Source organism: Muntiacus reevesi, chromosome 3 (genome assembly GCF_963930625.1).
Source record: "Muntiacus reevesi chromosome 3, mMunRee1.1, whole genome shotgun sequence".
NCBI lineage: Eukaryota > Metazoa > Chordata > Mammalia > Artiodactyla > Cervidae > Muntiacus > Muntiacus reevesi.
The window spans coordinates 13,674,068-13,691,200 of record NC_089251.1 but is presented as its reverse complement, the minus strand read 5'-3'; the positions used below and the strand labels follow the sequence as shown (position 1 = coordinate 13,691,200).

The window sequence follows — 17,133 nt, the reverse complement described above, 5'->3', positions numbered from 1 at the left end:
CTTGACTGGCCGCTTGTTTGTCAGCAGGAGTGCCTTCTCTGTGCCTGGGCCATCGCCCTGGGGACTCAGGTGTTGAAGTGGGTCAGGCCTCAGCCCACCCTGTGGAGTAGGTGACATGGGAGGGGGCCACCCCAGAAGCCCCTCTGATGGGGAGACGTAATGTGGTAAAGTCCAAGATTCTCTGTGGGTCACTGAGGCAGGACAGACCAGGGTGAAAGGCTCGGACTAGGTTAGTGTCTTCCTGTGGGCCTTGCCCCCATCCCAGAGATATCCAGGGGGCTGATAAAATTGTAATTTGTCACTTCTGAGCTCCCTACCCCTCCCAGACCCGCTGAATCTGACTGCAGGGGAAGGAGGGTGGGCCTGCATCTCTGGCTCCTTAGTGGTTTTGAACACGGTGGCTCCAGTGCACTTGGCCTCCCCAGGTGGCCCCCTGGCTCACACCTGCCCCCTGCCATGTCTTTGCAGAGCATCGTATCCAAGCTGGGGCCTCTGCCTCGAATCCTGAGGGACGTCCACACAGCACTGAGCACCCCGGGCAGTGGACAGCTTGCGGGGACCAACGACTTGGCCTCTACGCCCGGCTCCGGCAGCAGCAGCGTCTCAGCTGGTCTGCAGAAGATGGTGATCGAGAACGATCTCTCTGGGTAAGAGCCGCCAGGCGTGCTGGGTGTGGTGGGGTGCAGGTACCGACAGGGCAGAGCCCATCTTCAGTCTCCTTTGGGGAGGGGGAAACCTATATTGGTGTTTATTAAATAAGCCGAATGAGACTCAGGGTGTTCTTGGGCCCTCAGGAGTGAGATTCTATTTGGGAAAAATCAGGGAAAGCTTCCTAGAGGAGGTAGCGCTGTAGTTTTGAGCTTAGAAAAAGTAGCATTTCCATTGGTGGAAAAGGCATTTTAGGTAAAGGAACTAGCACAAAGACCTGGAGAAAGACAGTGTCTTCTGTTAAGGAACAGTTACTGGTCCCAGTCAGCACTAGTCACAGCCACTCTTGTGTATATGTATGAGCTAGTATTTCCTGGGCCTGAATCAGAGTCTCTGGAAGTAGAGCTCCAGGGTGTGTTTTCAGGAGGAGCTCAGGGACTCCGTGAGGCATACAGGCTGGGAGTCCCAGGAAACTAGAGATGCTGAGGCCCAGCTCCCACTCTGCACCCCCAGTGCTGGGATGAGTGCCCTGTCAATACACAATGGAGGGGGAGGCAGAATGTTCTCGAGTACTGACGTCAAGACGAGGACATTAACATTTACAGTGAGCTGCCTGTACTTGGGGTCAAACACTCCCCTTGTCCAGCAGGACCGTCGTGGACCAGCTCACAAGGCTGAGGCTGGAGCAGCAGAGCTGGCACTGTCTGGCTCTGAGATGGTGGGGTCAGCAGTGGCAGGCTTTTAGCAAGTGAGGGCGTTGAGGTTAAGGACCTGGGGATGTGGTGTGAGAGACTGGAGGCCCAGGAGGAGGCCAGAGATGCAGAGGCCTTGACGCCCCTTCCCCCCGGGTCCCTCTGCGTCTTGAGGGGCCGTCCCTACAACCTGCCAAGTGAGGCAAATAAGAGTCCAAGTGGGGACACACCTCGGTCGAGAGGTCAGGAGACCTGACCCGGGCGTGTGGAGGGTGGCCCGGGCCCAGGGTTGGCCCGGGTTTCTCAGTTCTGCCTACTTCCCCCGTCCACTTCTTCTCGGCCCCCAAGTGCCGTGGTCTTAAGTGGCCACAACCTGCCCTGTCCTATCCCATCACCTCCGACTGGCACTTCCTCTCCATCCCAGGCAAGGCCAACTCCTTTCTAAGCCCACAGCAAAGCCCCAGGTTCCTGCTGCCTCCAGCCCACTCAGAGTCTGTTCAGCTCCCCCCGATCCTTTCCTCCAAAGCCCACCTGGTTTCGTGCCTCCTTCCAAGGAGCCGGCTTTTCCTGGAAGGGGCCAGGGAGAGGCTAGGGGACTGGGGTGGAGGGTGGGGGACGTGGCCTACAGCTGCTGGTGCAGACCCTCCCTGCCTGAGTCACACCATGAGGATCCTCCTCTGATACCTTGTTTTTTTTTGCCGGAAGCCCCAGCCCCCGCCTGCCAGTCAGACAAGAGGTGGCAGTAGGAGGCTGCAGGTGGAGGCTTCTCTCAGCACAGGCCCCCACTTTGGTGAGCAGCCTGACTAGGGACGGGAGGGAAGAGGCAGAGGGAGCCCCCCGAGGCTTTGAAGTCATTGCTCCCGGTGCAGGACCCTCGGATAGCAGAGAGCCACTGCGTTGTGGGTTTGGATTTAGCTCAGGGGAATTTTCCAGAACACTCCAGGCCCCAGAACCTACTGTCCCAAGATGCTGCGCTGAGCAGGGAAAAGGCTGCCGCTAGGCAGCCTGGCCTGGTGCTGGGAGCTCGGGCCCCTGGTGCAGCGGTTCCGTCCGCCCCGCACCTCGGTGGGGCTTCTACCAGGCTCAGTGGCTGTGGTTTGGTTTCGCAGCTGCGCCCCGGGACTCTCCCCTTCTTGCCGCCCCTTCCCCTCCTCTCCTCTCCCCTCCCCTCCCTCCTCTCCCATCCCCTCCCTCCTCTCCCCTCCCCTCCCTCCTCTCCCCTCCCCTCCTCCCTCTCCCCTCCTCCCTCTCCCCTCCTCCCTCTCCCCTCCTCCCTCTCCCCTCCTCCCTCTCCCCTCCTCCCTCTCCCCTCCTCCCTCTCCCCTCCCCTCCCTCTCCCCCTCCCTCCTCCCCCCTCCCCAGCTCAGGCCATGGGGGCGGCAGCTTGGCGGGGCTCTCGGTTGGTCTGACCCGCCTGGGCCGCACTCACAGCTCTTCTCTTCCCCCTTCTTTCCCTGTGTGTCCTTGTCTCCCTGCAGTCTGATAGATTTCACCCGGTTACCGTCTCCAACCCCCGAAAACAAGGACTTGTTTTTTGTCACAAGGTCCTCCGGGGTCCAGCCCTCACCTGCCCGCAGCTCGAGTTACTCAGAAGCCAACGAGCCCGACCTTCAGATGGCCAACGGCGGCAAGAGCCTGTCCATGGTGGACCTCCAAGACGCCCGCGCGCTGGACGGGGAGGCAGGCTCCCCGGCAGGCCCCGACGCCCTCGCCGCCGATGGCCAGGCACCCGCGACTCAGCTGGTAGCCGGGTGGCCAGCCCGGGCGACCCCCGTGAGCCTGGCAGGGCTGGCCACGGTGCGGCGGGCAGGCCAGACACCCACCACGCCGGGCACGTCAGAGGGTGCACCGGGCCGGCCCCAGCTCCTGGCACCGCTGTCCTTCCAGAACCCCGTGTACCAGATGGCGGCCGGCCTGCCGCTGTCACCCCGCGGCCTCGGCGACTCCGGCTCCGAGGGCCACAGCTCCCTGAGTTCCCACAGCAACAGCGAAGAGCTGGCGGCTGCCGCCAAGCTGGGCAGCTTCAGCAGCAGCGCGGCCGCCGCCGCCGCCCCCGAAGACCTGGGCCGGCGCCCCGGGGAGCTGGCACGGCGGCAGGTGTCGATGACCGAGAAGGGTGGGCAGCCCACGGTGCCGCGGCAGAACAGCGCCGGCCCCCAGCGGAGAATCGACCAGCCGCCGCCCCCGCCCCCGCCGCCGCCCCCTGCTTCCCGCGGCCGGACGCCGCCCACCCTGCTGAGCACCCTGCAGTACCCGCGGCCCTCGAGCGGGACCCTGGCCTCGGCCTCCCCCGACTGGGCTGGGCCCGGAGCCCGGCTGCGGCAACAGTCCTCGTCCTCCAAGGGCGACAGCCCCGAGCTGAAGCCTCGCGCGGTGCACAAGCAGGTCAGTGCTGCCGGGTGGAGAGCGGGCAGGCTGGGCCCTGGCCAACCCCCCGGGTGGGGGCAGGCTGACCCCCCACGTTGTGCTGCTCCTCCCGGTCACATCATCTCCACCCGCACCCAGCTGCCATCCCATGCTGAATGATGCCACACTCGGCCCCATCCCACCAGCTACTTGCCGTGACACCCCCCAGTGGCCCCTGCCTAAATCCTGTGAAGCAGCTTCACTGTGGCTGGGGGTCCCTCACAGTTTCCCCAGAGACAGCTGGGGTCAGGGAGAAAGAGGGAGGGATCTGCCTGCCCATTTCCAGTTCCAAAGCCTGTTAAAGCCCGACCCAGGGTAGGAGTCCACGTGGCCCCTGGTGCCCCTCCTGCTCTGAGCTGGTCTTCAGCACTCTGCACAGAGTTACGGGTTCTTTGGGTTAGACACTGACCTGCCAGGCCAAGCCCACTCGCTCTCCCCCAGGAGGCAGAGAAGCCATGTTCAGCTGGGCTCCCCCTCACCCCCGGGCTCTTGACGGCCTCAGGCTGCGCCTAGGAGGTGAAACTCCCCGGGCTGGGGTCTGCATCAGAGATGCCCATCCGTCCCTGTGCCGCACCCGGGACCACCCCCTCCCCACCCGTCTCCCTAGGCCCCAGTGCCTCACAGATGTGTTTCATCGCAGGGCCCTTCACCCGTGAGCCCCAATGCCCTGGACCGCACGGCTGCCTGGCTCTTGACCATGAATGCGCAGTTGTTAGAAGACGAGGGCCTGGGCCCAGACCCCCCGCCCAGGGATAGACTAAGGCCTAAGGAGGAGCTCAGCCAAGCGGAAAAGGTAAAAACTGGGCCCTGGCCACAAGGGCACGGCGGCCGGCAGGACGCTCTCTCCCCTCGAGCCCTGAATTCAGGGCGCTGCTCGTTCCTGCACACGGCCAGTCCCCTCCCAAGCCCTGGTCCCACGTCAGGACAGCAGTCAGGGGAGTTTGGAGGATTTAGCATCAGCCTGAGGTTTCCTCTATGGGCTGCACGTGAGGCTTGCCCAGGAACTGTGTTGAATCAGACTCCAGGGGCATGTTCCCTCAGTGACTGGGCAGCCAAGCTTCTGAGCACCTGGGACTTGAGGGGAATCCAGGATTTGGGGCTCCGGGGTGCCCGAGATGTGCATGGAGACCTCATGCACCAAGAGGCAGAGGAGACAGCGGGGAGGGGACGCCGCCAGGACCCTCTGCTCTGGGGCAGTCCCTGCCCGCAGCCTGGCTCTGCATCCTCCTCTCCACAAGGGTGTGGGAGAGAAAGCCAAGGGGCGGTAGTGTCACATGGCCGTGGAGGTGTTTTCTTCCTTCCAGGAGGAAAGTATCGGTCCTGAAACCTCCAAGCCCCAGCCCTAGATTACATCTAGCATTTAGCGGGCAGTGGGGTGCTTCCATTCTCCAAAATTCTTCTAGTTTATGTGGCAACTGCCCTGGATCCCTCGTCTCCTCCCGGAGGCCAAAGCTCAAACCGTCACAAGGCCCTGCAGAACAGCAGCCATTTGCCCACGCGCCGTGGGTGCCCACAGTCCTCTTGGCCCCGGGAAAGCCTGTCGCAGCCTCTCGGGTGAGGGCACACGAGTCAGGGTGTTTGCTTTCCCTCCCGCCGGCCTGGGGCCGGGTCCATGTCCATGCTGCATCCCGCCGCCTCCACCATCCCCCTCCTCGGTCTACCGCATCCACCTGCTTCCACCATTATTACGTGAAGGGGACCAGGGCACATGGGGCACAGTGCTCCCAGCGTCGGAGTTTGGCTGGGGAGCAAGGAGGGCCCGCCTCACTCCAGGCTCTGCACCTTTCTGAGACTCCATTTCCACATGTGAGTAACAGGGATGGCTCGAAGGATTTCAGGGGTCAGGTTGCAGCTGGTGTGTTCTCTTCCCTTGTTCCTTGGCCCAGGGAGCTGCTGTTTCTCTTACTTTCTTTTCTGTTAATCCTGGCAGGCGGATCCTGGAGTTGCCTTGAACTCCTTGGACACCTGCTCCTGCCTGTGCCAGGGAGGGCCCTCCTGACACCACTCTGAGCAGAAGACCCGTGATGGGCCTTTTCTCCCAGAGCTGGGCTCTCCTCTGGGGCCAACTTTGTTTCAGGAGTTAGCCTTGCCACCTCCTGACCTTTGGGCCACCCTTTACTGATGAGGGAGTCCCAAGGAGAGGAGGCCTTTCTTGCTTCCCCACTCCCTGGATTCTTGGGGCACCCGGCCCCCACCTCCAACCCTTTGATTCTGGTCTTGACCCCGCCTCCCCCTCTATTCAGCTCACATGGCCTGCTAGCTCACTGCTTCTCTTGCTAATTTACACATCCCTCCTCTTCCTCAAAGGCCGGGAGTGCCAGGCTGAGTCAGACCCAGAGAGCCCTGGACCACTTTGTCTTGAATCTCTCCCCGCACTTGCCATGAGACTTGCCATGACTTTAAGGTCAAATGGAGGCTGGGAGGCTAGTATCTCACCCAGTTAGTCACTCTGCTCCCCATGTGGTTGGTTCACTTCCCTTCTGGACCCCAGTTTTCCCTCCTGTAGAGCCTCCACCTCTCAAAGTGCTCTGATTTCCCTTGTTTACCTTTGTAAGGAGAGGTTTACCTTTGTTTATTAGATGCTCAAGACCCTTACTTGGGAGATCTGGGTTTGAGTCTTCATCCTGCTCCTAGGTGTCGGTCAGGCTTGGGGGTGGGAAAGCCCTGGACGGGGGCCAGGCTTGAGCCTCACCCCGTACCCCCAGCTCTGGCTGGGGTCCCTGGGCGTCTCCCCGCTGTGTGAGCTGGGCTGGGCCGGTGATGGCCCCTGGGGCATTCTGAGCCAGGCTGCCTCCCGCCGGGCTCATGAGCCTGTGCTTTCTGTCCTGGGTGCTGTGCCCCGGGCACGCCGCCCTCCCGCAGGACCTGGCAGTGCTGCAGGACAAGCTGCGAATCTCCACCAAGAAGCTGGAGGAGTACGAGACCCTGTTCAAGTGCCAGGAGGAGACCACCCAGAAGCTGGTGCTGGAGTACCAGGCTCGGCTGGAGGAGGGCGAGGAGCGGCTGCGGCGGCAGCAGGAGGACAAGGACATCCAGATGAAGGGCATCATCAGCAGGTGAGGGCAGCCGGCCGGTCCCTGCTCCGGGCCCAGCCCTGTGGCCCCACACGCACAGAGGGGCAGACCTGTCCGCTGCCCTCCAGGAGGCCTCGGACCCCAGGGACAGGCTGCTCAGCTGCCTTGATGAGCTGAGTGCAGAGATCTGAGGCGGTGGGGATTGTGTGGCACCAGCCTGGAGGAGGGCAGGAGCCTGGAGTGCAGGGCGCCCCCTCGGTACAGTGGGGGTTGACGGTGGAGTGTAAAGGTGGCCTGGCAGAAGCGAGGTCAGCTGAGGCGGTGTGCAGAGGGCCTGGGGCCCCCGTGGGGAGTCATGTTTTCTTGGTGAACACTCAAAGGAGAGTTTAGAAGCTAGATGGGGGGGGGGCCGGGGTACCAAGAAAGACAGTGAGGACCCATCCAGTCCAGGGCAGGGGAAGTAGGAATGCATGTCAGTTACATACAGCTGGTGAGGGTGGGAGTGAGAGGAGGGAAGGGGACAAAAGAACCCTGATTTTTACCAAGAGCATCCAGGTGTGCCATGGCGCCCATTACCGAGATGAGGACCTTTGGAAGAAGAGCGGTTTGGGTAGGGAGGGGGAGAAGTGAGGCCAGTGCTGGGTATGTTGAGTTTTAAGGTGCCTGTGGGTTATGCAGGAAGACTTCCAGGTGGACCAGTGACTTTAATGCTGACTCTCATCTTTATTGACGGCTCATCTTCATTTCTGTGTTGATTCGCCTCTCTTTCCCCCTCTGCACCGTCTATAAGCAGGAAGTGTCATCGAGGTGTAGCATCCTTCTTTATGGCAGTAATCCCGAGTGTGAGGAGACAGTGTGCATTTGCATGTTCGTTCCCACGGTTCAGGACTCTGTCCTCAGCATAGACTTAGCAGTGTGCAGCAGGTCCCCCAACCTGGCCTCACGCTGTGTCCACTATAAAAAAATCCTTCCTTAATTCCTCCTGTTTACACTACCCGTTTCTCTGCTCCTGATGACTGTTTACTTGATTTACCTGTGGGTTTCCTCTTTGTAAAATGATTAGCATGAGCTCACCCCGGCCTATAACCAGGGTGACAAGGAACCCACTGTTCACTTAACTGCCAGCTCTGCTCTTGGCTCACCTCATGTGTGTGATTCCAAAAAAGAAAACACTTTTCAACCTAACCACTTCCTTCTCACCCTGTTCTCTGAGGGACGCATCTTTTCCTGAATTCAGTGGCTTACTTAACATTTATTCTACTACCCAGTCCTGGTATATTTCCTCCCTACTATGCATGTCAACGAGGCCAATTTGGTTGATCATGTTATTCAGGTCTTCTGTATCTTTAGTGTTTTTCTGTGTATTTATTTACTGTTCTGCCAGTTATTTAGTAAAGGATAGTGAAGTTTCTAATATAATTACGAATTTATTCCTTCTTTCATTTCTGTTGGTTTTTACTATATAGTCACTGAAACTTTATTTTTAGGTGCATACAGATTTAGGCTTATTATGTGCTGTTGATGAACTGACCCTTTATCGTTATAAAATCACCTCGTAATATTCCTCATAATATCCTCATAATTATCCTTCATAGCATTCCTTTCTGTGAAGTCCACTTTGATATTAATACAACTATCCTTAACTTTTTTTCATTGACATTAGCCCGTTATATCCTTTTTCATCCTTATACTTTCAACAAAGCTATGTCCCTCACTCACTACATAAAGTGAGTTTCTATCACTTGGACACCTTGTTGTTCCTGCTTTTTATCTAATCTGACAGTTTCTGCCTTTGAGTTGGAATGTTTAGGCTATTTACATTTAATGAAACTGTCAATATAGTTACATTTAAACCTATTATCTTGTTGCTTCTTTTCTCTTGTACCATCTGTTCCTTTTCCTGCCCTCTTTTAGGTTGAGTTCCTTTTATGATTCCATCTTGCCTTCTGTATTGGCATATTAGCTATATCTTGTTGCATGACGGGCAGAGGTTGGAAACTTTTTGTAAAGAGGTGGATAATGGGTATTTAGGCTTTGCAGACCATAGGATGTCTGTTGCAGCTGTGTACCTCTGCTGTTTTAGAAGAATGTGCGTGGTGTGGCTGTTTACCAAAACCAGCAGTGGACAACATTTTGGCTTTACATGATTTTGCCTTTAAGAGCAGGGGCCTGATAGTATTTTTCTTCCTCTATACTTAATGTATTGATATCACTTTTCCTCTGGCTGATTTAAAGATTTTTTTTTTTTTAATCATCGATTGCCAACAATGATGAAGTGCCTTGACATGTTTTCTTCATGTTTCTTGAGTTTGTTAAGCTCTTGGATCTGTGGGCGTAGAGTTCTGCCTCCCCAGGCTATTTTCTGGAATTCTCATTGCACGTATATTAGTCTTCTTTATATTGTCCCACATCCTACTGGTGCGGTTTTATTTTTGAAATTTTTCTCCTGTGTTTTATCTTAGGCTGTTGCAATGTGTCTTCAAGTTCATTCCTTGTTCAGGTTGTTCAGTCTCTAATCTGTTACTCCTCTCCAGTATTTTTTTCATTTCAGATGTATTTTTTGCCTCTAAACTTTCAGTTTGGTTTAAATCCCATCCATTTCTCTTCTCATCCTGCCCATGCTTTTCCTCTGTTTTCTTGAACACGTAGAATATATTTACAACAGTTGTTTAAATGCCCTCGTCTACTAATCCTGTCGTCTGACATTTCCAGGTCTGTCTTGATTGATGTTCTTCCTGGTTAAGGGTTATGTTTTCCTACTTCTCTGCATGCTTGGTGATTTTTGGTTAGATGCCAGACACTGTGATTTTTTTTTATGTATCTGCTGGATGTCTTGTGTTCCTTTAAGTACCTGGGGGCTTTCTTCTGGGACACAATGAAGTTGAAAGAGTCTGTTTGATTCTTTCGAGGTTTTTTTGTAAGCTCTGTTGGGGTAGTCTTTAATCCAGAGCTGATCTGGCTCTGCTGTTGAGGCAGTTTCCTTCTGGGGATTCTACTGATGCCTCCTGTGTTTACTAACACAGGAGTGTTTTTACTGCCTGGAAGGATCGTAAACTATTTTAGGGGTAGTTTTGTGTATTCCTTTCCAGTGGCTCTGGCCTGTTTTCTCACAAGCATGCAGACCAGTTCTCAGCCAAAGCCCCAAAGGTACCCCTCAGGAGATAGGTAGAGTCTCCTCTGCATTTTTTCCTCTCCACTCCCACCCCCACCCTCCCATATATCCTGACTCTCTCTGATCACGTCCATCCTTTGTTTGCCTGGACACTCTTAGCAGTGGGCGGGGCTCCCCTCACGTGTTCCCATCTCTTGGGAGTCAGGTGCTATACTGCGCTGCCTGTTTTTCAGTGTCTGGAAACCTTTGTTTTATTTATTTTGTTCCGTTTTCTAGTTTGGTGTTTCTGTGGCAGGAGGTTAAATCCGGTGCCTGTTATTCCACCATAGCTGGGAACAGAAGTTTCTCCCACTTGCTCCATTGCTTCCACCTCCTCTTCTTCATCCAGGCTTTGCTCAGTGTCTTACGTTCCTGTGACAAAGGAACCCCCATCCCCGACCTTGGCAGGATCCCACACCGCTTCCTCCTCAACCCCGATCCCATTGGCTTCTCGTGACAGTCCTGTGTGGTACCTGTCCCTGCACCGTTGACCTTTGTGCGTCTGCTGTGAGATGGACTGAGTGCTTGTCTGGGGGGTAGATGCTGCGCTGTGCCGAAGAAGTCCCGAGGGCAGAGACAGAAGTAAAACTGCGTGCTCAGTTGTGTCTGACTGTTCTGCAGCCTCATGGACCGTAGCCCACCAGGTCCCTTTGTCCATGAGATTTTTCCTGGCAAGAATACTGGAGTGGGTTGCCATGTCCTCCTCCAGGGGATCTTCCCAACCCAGGGATCCAACCCACACCTCCTGCATTGCTGCTGCTGCTGCTAAGTCACTTCAGTCATGTCTGACGCTGTCTGACCCCATAGACCGCAGCCCACCAGGCTCACCCGTCCCTAGGATTCTCAAGGCAAGAACACTGGAGTGGGTTGCCATTTCCTTCTCCAGTGTGTGAAAGTGAAAAGTGAAAGTGAAGTCGCTCAGTCATGTCCGACTCGTAGCAACCCGATGAACTGCAGCCTACCAGGCTCCTCTGTCTGTGGGATTTTCCAGGCAGGAGTACTGGAGTGGGGTGCCATTGCCTTCTCCATCCTGCATTGCAAGCAGATTCTTTACCCCTGAGCCAGCGGGGAAGCCCAAATAAAGCAGGAAGTGAATTCATCTGAGAAGAGCGTAGAGCAAGAAGAATGGTGGGCTGAGGCAGAGCCCTGGGGAGCCTGAGGTCCTCGGGGCAGACAGGACAAGGCGTCTCCAGAGCAGTGGCCAGGGAGCTAGGATGCAGACCCAGAGAGCGTAGTCCAAAGCTGGGCGTCCTCAGCAGTGACTGACAGGTGTGTGAGAGACAGGCAGGATGAGACTAGGAAGGGTCTCAGGGCAGGAGCAGCCGGCAGCAGGCCCACGCTGGCCCTCGTTCTGAACTTTCGGACATCGTGATCCTCACGTCATCCCAGCTCGTTACCCAGCCAACAGCCCTTGCCTGTCCTGTGGCGTCCCATCTAGCGTGTGCATCTACACCCCACCCTCCGAGACGGTTGGCCGCTTCCCATTCTCTGTTCCCGCGGCTCCCCAGCTTCCCGTGCAGAGGGCAGCTACTGCCTCCCTGCCTGTGTCCCTACACCTTGTGGCTTCATCCTGCCACCTCGCGGACCTTGTGCAGCCTCAGTGCATACAGCGTGGGTGGAGAAAGTTCTCGAGCCCTTCAGGGCCTCTGTTCCCCGCTCAAACCACAGGTCTTATGATGTGACACCACCTGCCTGGCCCTGGGGTGCATGAGGATCTAACACCCGCCCACCACCCCCTCGGCTCCTGGAAGAACATCAGAAGGGGGCCGCGCCCAGGGCTTCTGGGGATTTGGGGACAGAATCTGGGGCGGGTGAAACACAAGGAAGGAGCAGGCTTAGCCATGTCGGGTGGTGGAGGCCAGCTGGAGGGCCTCCGTCCCAGGCAAGTGTGGGAGGTGAGTCTGTGGCCCAAGGAGGGGCTCTCCTAGTGTGTCCCCCTCTGTGAGGGAGTGATGACTTGTTCCCACGAGGCCCCACTCACCCCCCCCCCCCCACTTGCACCCTCAAATGCCGGCCTGACTGTCCTTGTCTCCGGTAACAGGTTGATGTCAGTGGAGGAGGAGCTGAAGAAGGACCATGCAGAGATGCAAGCAGCTGTAGACTCCAAACAGAAGATCATTGATGCTCAGGTGTGGGGCTCTGGCCTTTTGAACAGCCACAGGTGTTAAAGGACCTGGGATCAGGAGGGGGTGACTTTGGCTTCTTCACCTCCTCAGTCGTACCCCACTGCAGAAGCAGAAGAGGATAGGAGATCAGGATCTCTGCCCCAAGAAGTCAGAGTCAAGGGTCTCAGTGGACCACAAGCTCACTAGGACAGGCTTTGAAAAGGGCGGGGCCACTCCTCCCCTTCTTGGGCAGCTTAGTTAGGGATTACCTTTCACCAGGTGTTCTGACCAGAGTAGAAGCTTTTGGGAGGGGAATGGGGAAGGCTGGGATGACAGCAGGCTGGGGAGACGGAGCAAGGGAGCTCTTGTTCAGGCCCTTGGCTTCCCAACTGCGTTGAGGGGGGAAGACAGTTGAGAGGCTGGCTTCCAGTCTCCTTCACCCAGGTCTTGCTCAGTCAGAAAACTGCACAGGCTGGTGGAAGCTGTGACCTCTGTATTATACATGCACACGCACATGAGTGAGGGGGCCTGCCCTCGGGGCTTCAGGGAGCTGGTACATGACACCCCTGGGGCCACTCATCTGGGGGAAAAGCTGCTAATGAGGTAGAGGCACGAGGAAGCCGGGCCCGCAAGGTCCTCTTCCATGAGGGCGAGCTGCCTCCTCCCGGCTTCAGAAGTCTGCATCCGCGGTGCCTGTCCTCACCGGTGGTGTCCTCCAGGCCGCCTCCCCCACCCCTCCCCCTGCTCTTCTTCCCTGTAGGCAGCCACAGCTCCGGGGAGACCCCCTTCCCAGCACGGACCCCCCGCCCCGCCTTGGGCCCAGCAGCCCTCAGCCCCAGCTGACGCCCTCTTTGTTCCACAGGAGAAGCGCATCGCCTCCCTGGACGCGGCCAACGCGCGCCTCATGAGCGCCCTGACGCAGCTCAAAGAGAGGTACAGCATGCAAGCCCGTAACGGCCTCTCCCCCACCAACCCCACCAAATTGCAGATTACCGAGAACGGCGAGTTCCGAAACAGCAGCAATTGTTAACCTGCCCGAGGAGGGGAGGACTCTGGTGGCCCAGGGCGGGGTCTCGGCCTGGGGAGGAGCAGCGCCGTGGGGCCAGAGGCCGAGGCTCGCCTCCCTGCCTCCACCCGCGGCCCAGGAGGCGGCCGCAGAGGGAGCCGCGAGAGACTGACGCAGCGGAGCGGGGGACGCCGGCCCGCTCCCCCAGAAGCGCGTGGGGTGCAGGCTGGGGAGGGTGCAGCCTGGCGGGGGCAGGGGCCGGCCGAGGCGTCTCTGTTTTGAGTGTTGAACTTGGTGCGCGTCCCCTTTCCTCCTTGACCTGGCCGAGTGCATGTACCCACCCCCACACACACACCTCCTCCACACAGGGGGAGCTGCCCGGAGAGTTGGAGGGTCAGAGAGCCAGGGGCCTCCTGCCATGGCTTCCCCTTGCCTCCCAGGGACCCAGGACTCCCAGGCAGCCAGGAGCTGCCCTGTGGGACCTATTGCTCGGTTCCAGAAGCCGACAGGGTGGTGAGCAGGCAGGCAGAGGGTGGGGAGGATGGAGCTGCCAGAGCGCTGTGTCCCCCCATCTGTCTCCACCCTGAGCACCTGCCATTGCATGCTCGGGGGCCCCTTCCTGGCTGTGAGGAGCCGAGGCGTCACCCCCACACCTGCCCCAACCCCTCGGCCCACCCCCTCCCACCCTAACTCTGTTAGATAGACAGTCTGTAGACCCAGTGAGGATCTCAGCTCTTCCTTCTGGGCCCTCGTACCCATGGGAAGATCAGGGCCTCCCTCACTTGCCACGGGGTGCCCAGGCTGATGCACTGGGCGCCCCCCCCGAAGCCAAAGATGTGGGCAGAGCTGGCCCAGGTGGCACCGTAGCAGTGGCCGCCTGTCTCCCAGAGCCCGCGTGCCCGCACGGTGGTCCTGCAGGGAGTGGCCAGCAGGTGCACCCCACCCCCCCCGCCCTCCCGAGAGACAGGCTGAGCTTTCCTGGTGGATGGTTAGAAAAAGAATTCTAGTGCCCACAGGCCCTGAGAAGGTGGATAACTGTGATTTTTTTTCCTTTCACAGTATGCATTAGAAACAAAAGCTCGCTTGCTGGAACACAGGGGCCTTTTAAGTTGAGCGTGCGCACTGCATGGGAAATAGCGGCCCTGGAGGATCTTAGACTTGCTCCCTCTCCAAGACCGCGGCAGCCTGCACCCGCCCCGTGCGTGCGGCCGGCCTCTGCCTCACCCTCCCGGGCCCGCCGAGGACCCAGGCGCTGCAGACAGGGAGGGGCCCACCCACGGCTGGGGCCGCTGTCCCTCAGCCCCAGGCTGTTCTGTAGCTTGTGGGCCCTCCCCGCTGCCCCCTGCTCCCGCCCTTGCGGGACATAGATGGGCAGGAACTTGGGTCTCTCTCGTCCCTGTTCCCACCCCTGACCCTGGGGAATCTCGGGGCCAGAGCTGGGGCGTCCATCCCGCAGCCAGGAGCCACCCCGACTACCCTCAGCCGTGGGAAAGCTGGGGAGACACCTCTTCCTGCCTCTGGGGCGGGAGCTGCTCCACTGGGACCCAGAGTTCCCCCAGGAAGGGGAGCAACAGGGGGATGGTGGTTCAGATCACACTGCACCCGTCCTGGGGTGGAACCTGCAGTTCAGTTAGCCCAGAGACCTGCTCGTGGGGAGCGGGCAAGACCCCCCGAAAGGTCACAGACCTCAGGAAGGCAGGCCGTGGCGGGGTGGAGGCCCTGCCCCACTCCTCTGGCCGCGTAGGCAGGGCCTGGCCCCAGGGACGTCCGCCTCTGGTTCTGAGGCACCCCTCTTCTGCCCATACCCCTCTTCTGCCCGGCGAATCCTCCCCACCCCTCTCCCGCCGATGCCTCGTTGAGCGACCTCGGACTGAACTGAGCGCCTCTTAGCAATACAGGGGGAGGGTCCCAGGGCCTGCACAGCCGGGCTCCGGAGGCCGGAGCTGGCGGCCCTTGGCATGGGTTGCGAGCTCTCGGGCCGAGAGCCTTATCTACTTAGTGCAAAAACTGTAAAAGTGTACAGACTCTCCACAGATTTTTATCTGAACTGCAAGTCTGACGATTTTTGTAAATGTTCTTGGTGTTTGACTGTAATGTAACTATTTCACCCAATGGTTGTACATAGTCCTTCAGTCCTGGTGCTGCCGAGGGCTGCCCGGGCCCGCTGCTCTCCGACGGTTTTTTATTTTATTTTTAATCTAGAGGACAGTATTGGGCAGGAGGCACAGGTCGGGGGTCTGGGGGTTGGGGTTTTGCAGCGTGCTGTCTGGGTGGCTGGGGAATGCGCGCCCCCTCCTGGGTCACCCTGAACCTCCGTCCCCGAGGGAGGGGTGGGAGGGCGGGGGTCCTGAGCCCAGCCACCCTGCCGCCAGAGAAGGCTCTCTCCTGGCCCTCTCCTGCCAACGGAGAGGCCTGACTCTTTCCGCCTAACTTTGATGTTTAGGGTGAAGGAAACTGCCAAACTTCCTATAAGTGAAGACTCTTTCCAACCGCCCAGAATGGGGGTGGGGAACCCAGGGCAGAGCTCCAGGCTTCCCCCCCACCCTGCAGAGCATCTGCCCTAATGAACACCTCCCACCCCATCTGTGTCTGCTTGAGGCAGACCCCAGGGAAACAGCCCCTCTTTTTCTACACACTCCCCCAGTTCCCCAGCCCCACTACTCCACCTCCCACCCCGCCTTTTGTAAGTATGTGAAAAGGAAAAAAAAGCAAATGTTGGAGTCTTGGCCAGAGCGCCTCCCTCCAGCTGCGACTCTAACTATGTAATAATGTACAGAGAAGGTTGTTGGTGTTCTAAGACTGTGTGGCTGTGCAATTTCTGTACATTTGCAATTAGAAATATTAAAGATTTATTTAGCTATTTTAAGCCTGCCTCGCCTCTCCATGCAGCTGTGTCTCCAGCTTCTCCAGGGGTGACGCCCGAGTCGTGGGGTGACTCCCAAGTCATAGACTGACAGTTCTGTACCAGGGGACGCCAGCACTTGGTTCACCCCAGTGGCAGTTGAGGGCAGGGAAGGAGGACTGGGGTCTCTTCCTCCCTCTAGTCCCCCAGAGCCTGACCCCCTGGACTCCCCTGTAGTGGACACCAGCTCCTGCCAGACTCTGCTGCCCCAGCCCCTGAAATCTGGCTCCAGGAGGGAAGGAGGTTGATCCAGGGTCACCAGCAGCTTGTGACTGAATTAGACATAAAAAAGCCCCTGATACCTGCGATGCCCCAGTGCGTGACCTCCTTCCTGCCCACGAGGCTGAACCAGGGCCTTTGCTGGGAGCTAGCCAGCACCCAAGCCCCCCGGCTGCACCTGCACAGGGCGAGGACTGCAGGAGAGAGAAACACTCCCGTTTCAGACCGGGCCCCCTGGGCTCCCATCTGCCCTCTCAGCGAGGCCTTCCTGCCCTGTTCTCCACCGTGGTACCTCTTCGCAGACCTCTCAGACAGATGTTCTCGCTGCTCTGAGAGCCATCCTCCTACCCCATGGGGCTGGGGCGGGGGCGGGGGGGTGCCACAGTGACCCTCTGCTCTGGCTCACCGCCAGCTGGGCACCCCTGCCCGCGCTGTTCCATCCCTGCAGGGGCGACGGGAGAGGCAGCCCCGGCCACCCCCTTGCTTTCATCCCTCCTCACTCTTCAGCATCTGCTGCTGCTGCTCACAGCATTTAGAACACCAGCTCTCCACCTGCTCATCACCTGCTCCAGGCAGCTTTTCTTCCCTCAGACAGCGTTTTTTAAAGTGTAGTGTCTGCAGGGACCTGCCGTCTCCACCTCCTGCCCTTTCCCCAGCCCTCTGTCACCTGTTTTATCTGTCACACCTCTGCCACCTCTTTGCCAAACCATGGGCCACCTCAGCGTTTCTGCAGCGCTGACCCTGGTCCCTCTGCTGGAGCGATGCTCTGTAAATACAAAACTCAAGGAAATAGCACCAGATGCAACAGAAAAATTTTTCACGTTGACAGAGGCACTTATAATGAAGCTGCAAGAGCCACGAACTTCCACATGTGGATTAAGGAACATCGGATAGAAAGCAAAAACTGCCAGAAATGCAAGAGGAAAAATAATCAGCAAAAACACAATTGCATTTGAGACTAACAGACGACCAGTATTAGTTTATGACAGA

General features: G+C 58.0%; 1 protein-coding gene across 9 annotated transcripts in view; it reads left to right on the top strand.

Moving 5' to 3' along the window:
* The window catches only part of DAB2IP (DAB2 interacting protein), a 209,778-nt gene extending 193,890 nt beyond the window's left edge, over positions 1–15,888 (top strand). For 7 of the 9 annotated variants that reach the window (XM_065928531.1, XM_065928528.1, XM_065928536.1 and 4 more), the window contains 6 exons: positions 469–647; positions 2,819–3,725; positions 4,387–4,539; positions 6,609–6,802; positions 11,953–12,040; positions 12,879–15,888. In XM_065928531.1, the coding sequence (XP_065784603.1) occupies positions 469–647; positions 2,819–3,725; positions 4,387–4,539; positions 6,609–6,802; positions 11,953–12,040; positions 12,879–13,046 (1,689 nt within the window). In that variant the 3' untranslated portion in view covers positions 13,047–15,888. The remainder of the gene's footprint in view (positions 1–468; positions 648–2,818; positions 3,726–4,386; positions 4,540–6,608; positions 6,803–11,952; positions 12,041–12,878) is intronic. The other 2 variants (XM_065928532.1, XM_065928530.1) reach the window with 2 other exon arrangements.
* Positions 15,889–17,133: the final 1,245 nt, after the last annotated feature.